This window comes from Pelobates fuscus, chromosome 2 (assembly GCF_036172605.1).
Source record: "Pelobates fuscus isolate aPelFus1 chromosome 2, aPelFus1.pri, whole genome shotgun sequence".
Lineage (NCBI taxonomy): Eukaryota > Metazoa > Chordata > Amphibia > Anura > Pelobatidae > Pelobates > Pelobates fuscus.
Genome location: NC_086318.1, coordinates 140996772 through 141013652, shown reverse-complemented (window position 1 = coordinate 141013652; position 16881 = coordinate 140996772). Strand labels below are relative to the sequence as shown.

Sequence of the window (16881 nt, the reverse complement as noted above, 5' to 3'; positions counted from 1 at the left end):
CAATGAAATCTAATCTTAGATTATCTTTCATATTATTTTTTATAAATGCCCAACATGCTATCGCCATATGTAAACTTTTCAGAGTGATGTCCTGAATAACAGTTCTTACAAGACAATGGGCAATGACTAGGCTAGAGTTATGGGTTATACATGGTGATTTTTTTTTTGTAAACATGCTATATCTGTTATGAAAGGTGGGTATGGATAGTGAATAAAGTGTTGGTTTGTGTAAGTACTGTGACTGTAAAGCTGAATATAAGGAACATGAATAGTGCTTCTCTCTTCCTTCTTTCCTGACAATATTATTACAGGTTTTGAGTTTGCATATTTGGTTAAAATTAAGCTTTATTGAACAGGTGTTCTTTTATTTCTAGCAATGCTTAGTAGACATAGACGTGTTTTCCCAGCAAGCAATGTGTTCAAGTTGGACATTGGTCCTTGCCTAAAGTGTTAGTGGAGCCTGTATAATAAATGAGACAAGAGAGCATTTCGAGTAATCTACATGTACCAATATGCCAAACTGCTCATTTATTATTACATCTAGCTGTGTACTACAACATATTAAATTTGTTGTCTTTTGCCCATTGTATGTTTACAATCTGTGCTTACACCAATACTTTATAACATCGCTTACTAATAAACATCCTAAATGATGTCATCTTACTTGCATAAAAATCCCCCCAAATAAAAATCACTGTTTAATAGATATACCTCCAATGAAAACATGCACACATTTAAATATGCATTTTTTTTTCTTTGAGGTTATATCTAACAACAGCTTTCAAAAGCTGAATATCTCTGGTCTAAAGCCTTTGTAAACCCTTCCCTACTTTCCCAGCTCAGACTTTCTGTGGCTGTCCAATCAAAGACTTTCCAGTGCAGCTCAATGAGAAGTCTTTGCAAGATGTCAGTAAAATCGCCATAGGAAAGTATTCTAGCAATGCTTTCCTATGGGGAGGAACTGATGTCAGAGGGGGCAGAGCACCTACCCAGCGCAGAGGGAGATTGGTACCGGAATCGGGTACATTAAGTCAGTTTCTTAACCCTTACAATGTCGAGACAGGGAGAGGGGGGGACGTAAAGTGAGGGGGGCCAGATAGAGAGATTTGTAATCCTAGCACTATAGCATCCCTGTAAGGATCTACAAAATATACTTGTGTCCCAAAATGTTATTTTGTTTTAATTATAGGTTTTAGTGAGTCAAGTTTTCATTATTAATATTATTATTATTATCATGATCAAATTCTAAAAACGTTTTCATTGTAACTGGTCTTACTCACCCCACAATCATTGGCTCCATCCCCACACATGCCAACACAGTAACTGTGAAGAAACAAACAAACAAACAAAAATATATATAAATATATATATATATATATATATATATATATATACACACATATATACACAATGTATATATGTTGTTATAGTGATATAGTTGTAGTTGAGTAGTTAAAGGGTTTTTGCAGATGCAAATAGCCGTCTGGCTGACATGTGATGTGTGCAGAGTCTGAGTGATCATGTGTGATGTGTGACTTGTGTTGTCCCTGTTTGTGTCTTAAGAGTAATATGTGCTATTTCTTTAAAGCAAACAATACAAAACAATGAACTGTATTTTAGAGAAAATACATCACAGGGTTATGAAGACATCCATGCTCAACGTTGGTCTCTGGTCTTCTTTTATAATGAATTTCTCCAAAATCCTTTTATTATTATTGAACAAAGTGGCTACCTGTCACACAACAAACCATTTTTTAATTATTTAACCATAAGGGCATAGTGCTATATTATATTTATGGGAGATGTTCACTATTTGTTCAAGATAAAGAACTTGCACACAAATCACTAGAAACGCAAAAAACAAAACAAAAAAACGCTATCCTTCATCCATGCATGGTTTGCAACTTTCCCTCCATGATATATAGCTATGATATGAAATGTCAGATTTGTTTTATTATCATGTTTATCATTTGTTGGTTGGTAATATCTGATTTTTGTTTTGTTTGCTTTTTTTGCATTATTATGTTTGTTACTATCTGTCTTTTGTTTTCTTTTTTTTTTTTAAGGGCATAGCATGTGATTTAGTCCAATGATTTACTTTGTGGTAGTGTGGTTAAGTTCTTATCATTATTGTGTCTTGTGATATTCTTCAAACCGGGAAAAGCTCTCATTTTTCATTCTCATAAATATTCACATGTTTCAAATATTTCAAATGTTCAAATTCAAAACACAACACAACTATAACCTTTTCTCCCAAAAGGATAACATATCGAGTAACATGACCTTGATAGTATTAACACACTCATTTTGAGATTGAAGTCAGATTTTGTGATGCATCTGAAAAACTTACTTTAATTTTTGAAAATCTTCAATTATTTTAGATTTTTGTTTTGGAGTCATCCTAGCAAAAATCGTCCCATTAATTAGGACCTGCCCAATAGAAAAAAATATGAATAAATAAAGTATAGTAAAAATGCACTGAAGATCTGTGAATTGCACTGAACTAGTGGTATGCATTTTGTATTTATGGTCATTAGATACATTATTATATAATCTAACAAATGTATGGTAAATGGAGTTGAAATCGCACTTTTGCAGCTTTTTTAGTATTAAACTAGGACCACCCACACCATGTGGATCTTAAATTGTCTTTAAATAATCTTTTAAAGAAATTCCACAGCACTCCATAAAGATAAATAAATAACAGTATCAGCATTTTCATTATTATTATTATTAATATTTTAATGAGCTCTAGCATCTTCTCCTACTATCCCCCCTTTCTGCAGCACACACATCGTTTGCTGCATCTAAATACTTAGGAGAGAGTGTCAAACGGTGCTCCCCTTAAAATGCAAATGTAATTGACTATGCTTTGATACTTACATCTGGAATCAAATTAGGGAAGTGTTGATTGATAATTTCATAGGATTTTCCACTCATGGCATAACTATACTTGCCTACTCCTGTGCCTTGGCTCCATACATTTTCATTTCCACTGAATGCAACATGCATTGTTTTCATCTAGGAAGCAATTCACCAGACAGGTATCATTTAAAATATGTTCGTAAATATTATTGAATATTACATTTCAAACCAAACCATCATTCAATGTTATGTGCAGCTTTAGCTAAAATGTACACTATTGTTAGCAAAACAACTTTAGCTTAATGAAGCAAGTGTTGTGTATAGATCATGCAACTGCAGTCTCACTGCTTAATTCTCTGTCACTTAGGAGTTAAAGCACTTTTGTTTCTGTCCATGCAGCCCTCGCCACACCTCCCCTGGCTGACACAGCCTGCATCAAAACAAAATGGTTTAATTTTCAATCAGATATAACTTACCGTATATACTCGAGTATAAGTCGAGTTTTTCAGCACATTTTTTATACTGAAAAAGTCCCCTCGGCTTATACTCGAGTGAGGGTCTCTATTATGGCAACTTACATTGCCATAATATAGACCAGGACTGCCGAGCTCATGACAAGACCGGCGATCCTGGGGGGGAGCCCGCAGAAGCTGTTACTTACCTTCCAGCAGCTCCCTTCAGCTCCCCTGTCTAAATCTTGCGAGGAGCTGAGGAGCTGAAGGGAGCTGCTAGAAAGGTAAGTAACAGCTTCTGAGGGCCCCCTCTGCTCAGTCCATTACACTGAACCACCAGGGAATGCCATAGCCCCCCTCCCTGGCCAAGTAACAAGAGGGAGGGGGGACAAAAAAAAGTTTAAAAAATAAATATTTAAATAATAAATAAAAAATTTAAAATAAAAATGCCCTCCCTCCACCCAGTTTACACACACTACACAAACACACACACACACACACACTGCATTAAATACACACACACACTGCATTCACACAAACACACACACTCTGCATTATATACACACACACTGCATTCACACAAACACACACACTCTGCATTATATACACACACACTCTGCATTATATACACACACTGCATTAGCACATACACACACACTGCATTCACACAAACACACACACTCTGCCTTATATACACACACACTCTGCATTATATACACACACTGCATTAGCACATACACACACTGCATTCACACAAACACACACTCTGCATCAATACAAACACACTCTGTATTATACACACACACACACTGCATTCACACATACACACACACACTCTGCATTATATACAAACACACTGCATTCACACAAACACACACACACTCTGCATTATATACACACACTGCATTCACACAAACACACACACACTCTGCATTATAAACAGGCACACTGCATTCACACAAACACACTCTGCATTATATACACACTGCATTCACACAAACACACACACTCTGCATTATATATACACACACACACTGCATTAGCACATACACACACACTGCATTCACACAAACACACACACTCTGCATTATATACACACACACACTGCATTCACACAAACACACTCTGCATTATATACACACACACTGCATTCACACAAACACACACACACACTCTGCATTATATACACACACACTGCATTCACACACACACACACACACACACACACACACTCTGCATTATAAACAGGCACACTGTATTCACACAAACACACACATTCTGCATTCATTATACACACACACACACTGCATTCATTATACACACACACTGTAAATAAATATTCAAAAACATTTAACCTACTGATGCCTTAATTAATGTAATTTTATTGGTATCTATTTTTATTTATAAATTTACCAGTAGCTGCTGCATTTCCCACCCTAGTCTTATACTCGAGTCAATAAGTTTTCCCATTTTTGCGGGGTAAAATTAGGGGCCTCAGCTTATATTCGGGTCGGCTTATACTCGAGTATATACGGTACTTTAGAAGTTGTTATCTCCTACTCTGTAAATGGTGAGATTGCAGGGGCATAATTTATACACAAAACTGCTTCATTAAGATAGAATAGTTTTGGTGACTATAGTGTTCCTTTAAGGCGTTATTTACTAAAGTGAGAATTAAAAGTGAAAATTTCTAATTTAAGGCCAGAGTAGCTGAACTGAGAGCATAGATGACTTAGGGAATTTTTCCCATTCATGTAGAGCCTAAATTTGAAATGCACTTTAAATTCTCACTTCCGTGAATAAACATGTAACTAAAGTAGTACTTAAGGATACAGCAGAAAGGTTCACGCCAATGAGATATACCCCAAGATTTCTTTGGTTCTCCAAGGGTTTTCTTACTTACAAGGTTGTATTCATTTATGGGTTTTTTCTGTTTCTTTAAGTTGAAGTGTCACTCACACATTGGGATTCTCTACACTTTTTTTTTTATTAAAGTAGTGGTCTACCTTGTGCCACAATGCAACATTTACATCATATTATACATTACACAATGAAAGTTTAATTTTACTTAGTTTTACTAGCATGAGTAATTCTAATGTCAAGACACATATGATATATAGTAAAGTATAAGGTAAATTAGTTTACTGTTCCAACCCTCTTTCCTTGAAGAGTCACATTACCTTTTTTGCACTTAGACATTTAAATTATTGAATTTAAGAAGCTTAAGTCACGTAAACAACAGAGATCTACAATTTCCCCAAAGTTGGCAAGTTTACTAGAACACAAAGCAAGCTGCTATATTCTAATATTTATATTGACAACTTATCAAGTTCCACCAAGTTACATCAACAAACACAGGGACACTTGGCTCATTTCAAAAGACTGGTCCAAATTGCAAGGACATTTATTACAACTCTAGGATTTTTCAAACCCCATGTGGCTCTTACAAATATGCCCTGATTTTCAATCAAAGCTTGTAATGTTATCTTGAGATAACATTAGCTTTTGATATAAATACAAGAACTTGGCTGTTGGTCAAATTAATGGAAAAATACTTCAATAGACATGGACGAAAATCTAAATAATACATTTTGTATCATAAAATGTGCATAACTCTCAAAATTTGATCTTCAGTTCAGCGGGAACTGACATTTGCCTACCTTTGTCTAAAAGGCACAAAGTGAGATTAATATTAGTAAAAAAAAAGGTGGAGATCGTCAGAGTCCTTCCCAATCATAATGATAAATTTGAAAAAGACATGTCCCCAAACTCAACCCCACACCGACTATTCAAAGTCATTGTAGGAAGCCAGGAAATGCTAGTAAATACACTTATCAGTAATGTTGGTTTGAAATATGCACTTTAACCCCTTAAGGACACATGACATGTGTGACATGTCATTATTCCCTTTTATTCCAGAAGTTTGGTCCTTAAGGGGTTAAAACTAGTTATGATAAACTTACATTTTCTTTGTTTCCCTCCTTTGCATTAGTTTCAACTAATTTATGTATAATTGTTGCTGGAGAATTTTCTTTTGGCTCAGTGGCTTCTATTATAAATAAATTGCTGGAATCTCGAACCATCCCAGAGTTTATCCCAACTGTGCATGCTGTATGAAGATTATCACCTTGCAGAAGATTAAGAAACACAGAACATGAAACGGTTATCAAAATATCATGATTAAATTGTAAAATAATGTGAACTAAAATCAAATAATGAAAGTTGAATGAATATAAGATCATACAATAATCTAATCATGTTTCATTTTATTGTTTAACACGAGAAGAAAAATGGTTATTCCAAATCACTTCAGCAGGATTTTTTATTTTTTGTGTGCATCTTAGAAGGCATCAGTTCAGTTCGGCAGAATTTCAGGAAAGCCAGCCAAAAAAGCAAGAAAAAGTGTAACTATGAGTAATGGCAATTCTGAATTGCCAAAATCATATGATCATACATCTGATTTATGAACAAAATAGAAGTGAGAGAACTTTTATAGCAATTGTTTGTAATCTTATTCCTTTAGCTATATTGTATTAATGAAACATAGAGAAGAGGATTCATTTTAAGTTTAAAATATGGATTCATCCAAAAATGAAAGAAAAAAGTCAGTGGGCAGTTGGCCACCCACTCACTCCTTATATCTTGACAAGAGCAACGCTTTCCCACACATCTAGTCTGTAGCATCAGTGACTATCCCAGAACCAACAATACTGAAGCTCTGCATTTAACATCCTGTAGTAACTCCCACAACTATCAGGCCCCACTTCCCACTCCCAGAACCAACAATATTGAAACTCACCCAGCCACCCTCCCCTTCCCTCCTCCCACCCACCCAGGTCCCTCCTAAATATGTAGCATACTCCTGTTTGAGATGCTCACTCAATTACCTCTTCATTCTCTTTAAATTTTGCCAATAGCTGCAACTCTCTGTGAACTTCTTTTAGCCATTACTTCCCTGCTTCCTCTTGTCCTTTAGATTGTAAGCTCACAGGCTATCTAGCTAAGCACTTTGTTAAAAGAGCTTCAATGGCTAGATATCAGCTTACGGGCAGGGACCTCTCTAACTATTGTATTTGTCTGTGTATATTGTACATCCTCCACTAATTGCACAGCGCCGCAGAATCATAATAAATAAATAAATAATAGTATCCTTCGGTGTAGAAAAAAAAATAGCTTATCCTAACTATGTCTACAGAGTTAACAGGCATAGTCCCACCACAACACTCAGCCAGACAGGTCAAAACCACTACAATTTAATGGCAGTGGAAAACAGGGGGAACCATAGCATCAGTAGCAGGAAAAAATTATTTAATTTTTTATTAACCGCAACAGTTTAGTATACTTTTACAAATGTGTTAAAAACTTTGAAGGGAGAGATGAGTCGTAAATTGGATCTCCCTCAGTGCATGAGCATTTGTTAGCGTTAAAGATTCTATGGTCAGTGGGAATGAAAATAGCTGCTCCTCGCAAACAAACGCAGAGCACCATGTGACAATATTGTTGAGTGCTGAAAATTATTTTGATTGATGGTAAGGGTAGTAGACAAATACAACATGGTTGTGAAACTCTGTGCACATCTTCCTCAACCAGCATGCCTCACTTTTCCTGCAATTCATGGATAGGGTTAACAAGTCTGTCCCTCCAGTATGTCAGGATGTGCCACTTTAATCCTAAGAACAAACAGGGAAGCTAGCATACGTTAGGGACAATCAGCAACTTCTCAATTGAGTAGATCTTTCAGCTTCCTGACCACTGCTACATCTATATAGAGTGTGTTAGCTAATTGCTTAGAATGGCCGGACTTAACGTACCAGAGAATAGTCAGAATACTTGCCGAGGTTGGGGACACAGAATGAGACACAACGATGAGGGAAAGCCAAAAGTCAAGGATTTCCAAAAACAGGAAAGTCAAAACAAAACGAACCCGGCCTTTGACACCAGAACGTGCGTGTGCATCCCCTGCGTGATGTCACACGCACGCCATTGTTATTACCTTGGGCAGACGTTGGGTTACAAAATGAACGGCACCTCCGCATTTTTCAGGAAGGCAATCATTGCAGATACCACGAGGTGAGGATGAATATGTTACATTACCCCCCACCTGAAGAACGCCCACCGGGCGGGCAGGTCCAGGTTTGAGCGGAAAATGGGCGTGGAAATAATGAATCATGCGACCATCATGAATATCGGAATCAGGAACCCAAAAACACTCGGCAGGCCCATACCCCCTCCAATCAACCAAATACTGTAAGGAACCATGAGAAAACCTGGATTCAATTATGGAGGAGACTTCCTACTCCTCCTGTCCAGAAACAACCATTGGGGGAGGGGGAACACTTGGGACTGTATATTTATTGCAAATAAGTGGTTTGAGCAAAGAAACGTGAAAGGTGTTATAAATACATGAAGAGGCAGGTAGAGCCAGAGAATATGAAACAGGACTAATTTTTCGAAGGATACGAAATGGACCAAGGAATCTGGGGGCAAACTATAAACTTTCTGTTTGACATTGCGTGATGATATTGCGTAATATTGTGTGGTAGTATAGCCATTAGAATTAGGAAGTTCTACGATGAAATCCATGGACAAATGGGACCATGGAACACTAGGTACAGTGTCAGGGTACCTGCTGTCTCTACCTCTGTGGAGGTGAGACACTTGGACGTTCTTCCTCGCAAAAGGGTTGAATCACTCGTTCCTCGCGGTTCCCTCGGTCGTTTACACGCCGGCCGCGAGGGATCCACTTCCTTTTATGACGCGGCGTTCAGTAGCCGACGTCATGACGACAACCCAACCCGATCTGTCAATCAAGCCCCAAGCACGAATGAGGATTCGTCGGGGGCGTGATTACCTGTTTAGAATCAGGGTATAAAAGAGGGCTTTCTACGTTTGTTCATTGCCCTGTCGTGGTTCTAGCTTGTCTAGTCACTCAGTGCTCTTGTATTCTGTTAGTTTCTTTGGTTTTGACCCGGCTTGTCTGTTCTACCTCGTTTACCTCTATTACCCTTTGACTCGGCTTGTCTCTCGTTTACCTGCTCTCTCGTTCCCTCGACCTCGGCTTGTCTCTAGACCATTCTTTACTACTACTTACGTTAGTCCGGCCATTCTAAGGTCCGGTATACGTACCCTGTACCTGTTTGTACTCTGCGTGTTGGATCCCTGTCCCGATCCTGACATACAGAAAGTGGATACAACAATCCACAAGGAGGTTTATGAGGTATTTTAGAAACTGCACAAACTGAACAGGCCTGCACATATTCCTGAACATCTTTCCTGAGAGAATCCCACCACACCTATCACACCTAGGACTAAAGGTAACTTCTTACTGGGCCATAGAATGGCCGGACTTAATGTACCAAAGAATAGTCAGAATACTTGCCAAGGTCGGGGACACAGAATGAGACACAAGTCAAGTATACCAAAAAACAGGGAAGTCAAAACGAAGCCAAAGTCAATAACCAGAAATAAACGCTCAGGAACACACTCTTGGACAACCACTAAGGAAACCACGACTGGGTAAATAGGACAGGCAAGAAAGGAGTCTAAACATGTCTCCGATTGGCCGAACCCGACCTCTGACCCCAGAACGTGCATGTGCATCCCCCGTCACACGCACGCCAACGTCTTTATTTCCGTGGGCGGATGTGGGGTTACAAATTGGTGTGAATCCGCAGCGGCCGACGTCCACCAACATGCTGCAGGAGTCAGACACATTGACGCATAGCCCCTGAACGGCACCTCTGCATTTGTCAGGAAGGTAATCATTGCAGATACCACAAGGTGAGGATGAATATGTTACAGTAACTTTATGTTGACTTCATGAATTGCAGATTTCACTACAAGATGTGTGCAGAATAGTGTACATCTACCAAGGAACCCTCTTGCAGTTTTTTTACTCTTAGCATCTCTGTCAGTGATCATAAACCCAACATGCAGATTGGTGTCTGCCAACCAATTTTCCACCAAAATGTGTACTTTTTGTCCATGACTTCAGTATGTAGCAGGAGACCTCAACAGCCTTACTATTCTACAGATCCACACCCAGCCTGCCATGCTGATAAGGTTGAACTTCCTCCACTGCCACCACCATGCATATGCACTGTGGGCTACCAACAGTGTTCCATCAAGGAGAGAAAGTCATGCTGCCTACTAGGAGCATAAATCTGTGGTTCACCCACTGACCTACATCCTTAGCCTGCTGCTATTTTTAAACAACATATGGCAATGGTATATTCTACTATATGTTATTTACCTACTTAAACTGAATTGCGTAGAAAGTACACATTGTGGAGGCCTGTATCTGCTGCTTCAAGGGCTTCAGTTGTATTATGGAAAAGGAAGCTTTCCATACAGCAATCAATTAGCATGCTATTTTGACAAAACTCTGGCATGAAATTTTACAAAATGTTCAAGAGTGGGCCGGTGGACACGTACCTGGAATTACATTGACTGTAAGTCTGTCGGTCCATGTCATCTAATCGCACTAGGTTCAACATCCCCACTGCTTTGCCTAAGGGTGGTAGTAGTTAAAAAGATACAATAGGGGTAGTTGGTTATGCCAGTGGCGTACGTACCGCGGTCGCAGGGGTCGCAGCTGCGACCGGGCCCGGCTCTCCAGGGGGCCCGGCCGCCCTGCGGGCCCCCGCGACCGGGTAGCAGCTGCCACGCTTTGCGGCCCCGGCCCATGCAGCAAACTGCCGGGGCCGCATGTTAAGAGGTTCATCGGGTGGCCCATGCTGTCAGGGCCACCCAATGGACATGGATTGTAAGGGGGCCCGGTCTGCGCTGGGCGCTTTAAGAGCGCGACCGGGCCCCCTGTGATTACATCATCACGGCTGGGAGGAAGTGACCGCACGTCACTCCTCCCAGCATACTGAGAGCCCGCGCGGGAGGAAACCGAAAGGAGGAGGGAGTCAGAGTGGGAACTCTGACTCCCATCAGGCTGAGCCACCACTGGACCCCAGGGAAATTCACACATGGTAGGAAACATTTTGTGTATTTGTGTCTCTGTGTCTCTGTATGTGTGTATGTCTGTATGTATGTCTGTGTCTGTGTCTCTGTATGTGTGTATGTCTGTGTCTCTGTATGTGTGTATGTCTGTGTCTCTGTATGTATGTGTGTGTCTGTGTCTCTGTGTGTATGTGCATGTATGTTTGTGTCTCTGTATGTGTGTCTGTGTGTATGTGTGTGTCTGTGTCTGTATGTATGTATGTCTGTGTCTCTGTATGTGTGTGTGTATCCGTATGTATGTCTGTGTGTGTGTGTGTGTCTTTGTATGTGTGTGTCTGTCTGTCTGTGTCTCTGTGTGTATGTATGTCTGTGTCTTTGTCTCTGTGTGTGTGTGTGTGTGTGTATCTGTATGTATGTCTGTGTCTCTGTATGTGTGTATGTGTGTTCTGTCTCTGTATGTGTGTATCTGTATGTATGTCTGTGTCTCTGTATGTGTGTGTGTCTGTGTCTCTGTATGTGTGTGTGTCTGTGTCTCTGTATGTGTGTGTCTGTGTCTCTGTATGTGTGTGTGTCTCTGTATGTGTGTGTGTCTCTGTATGTGTGTGTCTCTGTATGTGTCTGTGTGTGTCTCTGTATGTATGTGTCTGCGTGTGTGTCTCTGTATGTATGTGTCTGTCGGGGTTGTGTGTATGTGTTTGTGTCTGTATGTATGTGTCGGGGGGGGGCCCACAGTCAGAAGAGGGGGGGCCACGGATCAGTTTCGCACCGGGGCCCCATGGAGTGTGTGTACGCCACTGGGTTATGCAGAACCATGTACAGTCCCAGTGGACTCGCTGTCTGCAGCAGTACTTTATCTTTCTGCTTCTTCCCTTAGTATTACTAACATTTGGTGTCTTTGCATATATAGGTTCATACCAACACTGGAGAGATGACCCATCACTCTACTTATTTCCTTGCAGTACAATTTACACTTTGCAATTTGGTCTTCTGGGAGTGTCAGAGTGATGCTAAACTTTGCTTAAGGACATTAGATTATCCTTAACCCTTTACCTTGTGTCTGATGACGATTCAGTTTCAGTGAAAGCTGTTGCAACACTAGCACTTGGTTAACTAATGGTAATGGAGGTGGTGGTGTCAATAATTTGGCATTAATAGAAGCTAAAGCTCCAACTGTTTCCATTCAATAAGGAGATTCCATTATAGATAGTGTTGGACTTTGAAAGAGTGGCAAGTTGTCATGATCTTGTGCAGGTAAGGGATGATACTGAAACTGGGGTTGATTTCAGGGTCTTTATTTACTATCTTAGACATTCTAGTAAGAACAGGATATCCTATAATTGTAGTTATAGGAATGAAAGATAGTGAACAGAACGTCTGAAATTACAGGTAATTAAGTAGCCTATGAAATAAAGGATTTAAACAACAAGCCCAAAGTGGAAGTAAGGTAAACCTATAAAAGAAGTTATAGGAAGGATAATTGAAGATAAACCTAGACGAGAGATTATAGGTACAATATAGAGGGATAATAGGAAACAATATGCCCCAGAACAGGATATAAGAAAACTAAACAGAAATAATATAAATACTTAAATAGGGTTGTAGTTGTTCAGTCTCTTTGGATAAGAGGTTATATAGTAGTAGCAGGTCCTTTTTGATAGATCTGAATATAATTTGGAATATAAGTAAATCCGATGTAGGAGTAAATAGATAGCCACAAAGTAAATTAAAGTCCAGTGTTGTTTTAAGCAAGTTGAATGTTCAGCAGGAATATAGGGAGTTCAGGTTGGTTTGCTGCAGGTTTGTAGATAAGGCAGTAATGAAGAGTTGTACAGGTAAGTTTGGAGCAGGTTGGTGAGTATAGCAGGTTATGAAGCCAATAAGGAAAATCCACAGGTTAACTCAGGAGCCAGGATATGAAGTCTTTTCAGGCAATCATCAACTTCAATGTCAAGGAAAAGTGGTGAGTTGGGCGTTACCTTTTCTAGGAGGGGGACTACAATAAATAGGGGATAACACAGGCAAAGGCAACAAGCCCACTAGTTTATCCCATCCTCTGAGCACCAAAAAACATTGATGCTGCAATGGTTGTAACTAGATGTGGAAGAAGGAGCTTCAGTACCAGAGGAAGCAGCATCAGAAGTTATTGCAGCATGAAAAAGCCCATTAAAATTAATTTGCCTAAGTGGATGTAAATTGTTAAGTGGATGTAATGGACATGCAACTAATCCCACTATCTTTAGGCTGAATACTGCCACACATTGTGCAGGCAGCAGTGATGGTGGAGGCACCATTGGATGAGGTGTCAGCAGTCCTCATGGCTGAGTAAGAGATGTTCAGACTCTCAGAAGTGATGGCACTACTCCTGATTGTGGATTGGGGTACACAACCCCTTCCTCTACCCTTCCTCAATTTCTTCTTGTCATTAGGATGCAAGACTGATTATGGGTTTGTTTTGCTTAGTATAATAAATTTGGGATATAAATAATAGTGTACTGTGCACTAACAACTTTCAACTAAAATAGGTGTTTGTGTTGCAAAATGGGTTAGTGCTTGGTGGATTTAATATTGTGACGTTATTGTGCTTGACTTTAAGAAACATGGCACAGTGCTTGCGAACTTGCAAGGCACACACATTAAGAAATTTTTATTTAAAGATTTTCTGTATCCAAACACTTAACCAAACAAAAAAACTGTCAAATTCTGATTAGGTAATTCTAAGTTGTGGTGGCTAGTAGTGTAACCATGCACTAGCTGTAAAATACAATATCATTCAAAGTTCAAAGTTTGTGTGAGTGACAATGTCGTAGTAGCTAGGCAAGAGGAACTTATTCCCTCCTTTTTGCAAAACGCACTCCAACCCCCTCCAAAAAATATATATATATATATTTTTTTTTACAAACAGTTAGAAAAACAAAAAACAAAACTTTTAACAACTGACATTTGGTAACCTAGTCTCACACTATAATCAATGACAATCTCCTTACTCCCACCCAAAGTTGTTCCAGCTATCCGTGGCAGCAGCCCCTAGCAGTTTTGTATTTTGACTGTTGACATTCTTTGACTACATTTTGTAACAAAGTGGTGAGAAATGTGATGTAAAATACAGATATTGTTCTATAAATTTCCATATAAAACTCACGGGCTAGATTCAGAAGTTTTCAGACTTCTAGCAATAACAAAGATTTTATACAATCTTTTTACATTACATTTTTTTGTGCAAAAGCAGTCAATTAAAACAGACTTAATATGAAAGCTGCAATATAGATGGTACATGGTACCCGAGCACCTCGCCAGGATATACCCAAATTCACCAAACGTATGCTGGAGATGCGGGACAACAAAGGGATCAATGAGCCATATATGGTGGTCGTGTAAGGGGATTAGGAACTATTGGAAAATGGTAGAAGGAATAGCTAGTGATCTAATGGGTAGGCAGTGGATACTTACCATCCAACAATGTATTTTATTTATGTTACCACCTGCAGTGACCAGAATTGAGGAGGCATTGCTGTTCCACCTGTTGATATCAGCAGTAACCCTCATAGCCAGATCATGGAAATCACCACAATCCCCAACCAGGGAAGCCCTACTACAACAAATATCCCTAAACTGGCAATACGAAAAAATGGCAAACACACACATTGGACCAAAAACACATGTAGGGCCTGCTAGCGAGAAATGGGAAGAGTACAAGGGTAAGAGCACGGAACCGGTACACAGTGGGTTATATGCGACAGGAGGAAAAGACGGGCCAAGAAAGAGACGGGAGGTGGAAATCACAGAGGCGCTTAATACATAGCACGCCAACACACTCACGCAGATGAAAACCCCAAAACTACGAGAACCCTTAGGAGAAAGGGCACAAACCAATACAACAGGGCCAGAGCTAGAGCAGCCACTACGCATCCTAACACTCAAAGTCTAACGAAGAACCAAGTGTACGATACATGTAATGAATCCTGATTGACATGGAATGTTTTGACATTACCTTGACCCCAACCCTTTTTCTTTTCAGTACCCCAAGTTCTTTAAGAAAATAATTGAAAAACAATAAAAATTGTCAAATTGAAAAAAAAAACAGACTTAATATTTTAATGTTGTTTTTAAATTAACATTGTGCATACATTAAATCAACAGGAAATTGAATATACATACAATGCAAATATACTTGTAATTATTTAACATTATATATTTAAAAATACGTTTTTGCTTTTTTGTGTGCAATTTACCTGTGATCATAACAGTTCTGATCTTAGCAGATTTTAGCTCCTCAAGAACAGGTTTAGTTTCAGGTTTAAGTCGATTTTCCATGATCAAAAATCCAAGGAACACAATATCAGATTCAGCAAGTTCCCTAGGAAAAATAGAAAGCAATAAACTGACATCGCTGAATGTAAAGAATCTAGAAAAAATTGTTTTGTATGTCAAATTCCTTGTTAAAAAAATACATTGTAAAATTGTAAAGTAATATAACAAAGCATATACAATGTCTTTTATAGATCTACTTGAGTTGAGTACATATCCACACTAAGTGGCGCAACTATTTAAAATAATTAAAAAAAAAAAAAATAGTAGAAGATACCTGGAGCTGTATACTTAGACATAAAACCACTCAATTTCCATTAGTATTTTCATTGATTTTATGTTCTTCTTAAATAAGCATATCTTAAAATAACTAAATGGAAACCATTAAAGAATACTGAATCAGAGAAAATGCAATGCTAGTGTGAGAGTCTAAGTATAATTTCATAAAATATTTTGTTGGCAGGTACTAGCTTCTAGCACCTACATTAATATTCATTTTGAACACAATAATTAATATATATTATTGGAAACATTCAGTTAAGTTACTTTGGACTATTTTGCTAAACTCTTACATTTTAACGTTCACTTAAATTTATTAACATTTTACAGTGTATAAAAATAAAGCAACATATGCAAAGAAAAGGTTACTTGCCTTTGTAACTGTTTAATATCTAAAACTTCATTTGGTTCTAGGTGTTTAAAAGCCATGCCAATGACTCGAAAACCTTGGCTTGTGTAGTGGTCAAGTGTGCTTGAAAAATTTGACGGCACTGTTGGAAAAAGAAAACTTTGTGTAAATCTTATATTTACCCTTGAAATATAACCGAACAGAAATGTTGAAGAAAAGTACCTGGGATACATAACTAAATGAGAAAGGTCCCTGTGATATTGATTTTTAGTTCCTTTTCAATTTTAAATTACTACTACGTTTGTAATAGCTATATACTCAAATTACATCAGTCTTGCCTTAATAATTGGTTAGCATTGTTTGGGAAGAAAAAATATGTTTAAAATCAATTTACTTTTAAACTGTAACCCATCTAAAATGTAGAAGAAAGGCCCATGGGATATATAATGCAATCAAAGATGACTCTCCAGTGACACAGCAATGCTGAGCGTTCTATAAAACAGTCATAGAAAGGGACCAATAAGTACGTCATATAACCAGGTGTGGACAGGTTAATAAATAGATCATGTACTGTATCAGTTTCTAAGCTGTGGAATGACATTTACTAACATGTACTTATGCCCATTTTCACACTTCAGCATGGCATGCTAAGTTTCTACAAAGTCCATTTACCAATGTCCA

The 16881-nt window shown here is 38.6% G+C and overlaps 1 protein-coding gene across 2 annotated transcripts in view; it reads right to left on the bottom strand.

The window, feature by feature from the left end:
* The window catches only part of LOC134586875 (probable cation-transporting ATPase 13A4), a 147393-nt gene that overhangs the window by 45248 nt on the left and 85264 nt on the right, over nt 1-16881 (bottom strand). For both annotated transcript variants that reach the window (XM_063442776.1, XM_063442777.1), the window contains exons 17-22: nt 16225-16342; nt 15497-15621; nt 6281-6444; nt 2884-3021; nt 2351-2430; nt 1281-1323 (exon numbers count right to left, since the gene is read on the bottom strand). In XM_063442776.1, the coding sequence (XP_063298846.1) occupies nt 1281-1323; nt 2351-2430; nt 2884-3021; nt 6281-6444; nt 15497-15621; nt 16225-16342 (668 nt within the window). The remainder of the gene's footprint in view (nt 1-1280; nt 1324-2350; nt 2431-2883; nt 3022-6280; nt 6445-15496; nt 15622-16224; nt 16343-16881) is intronic.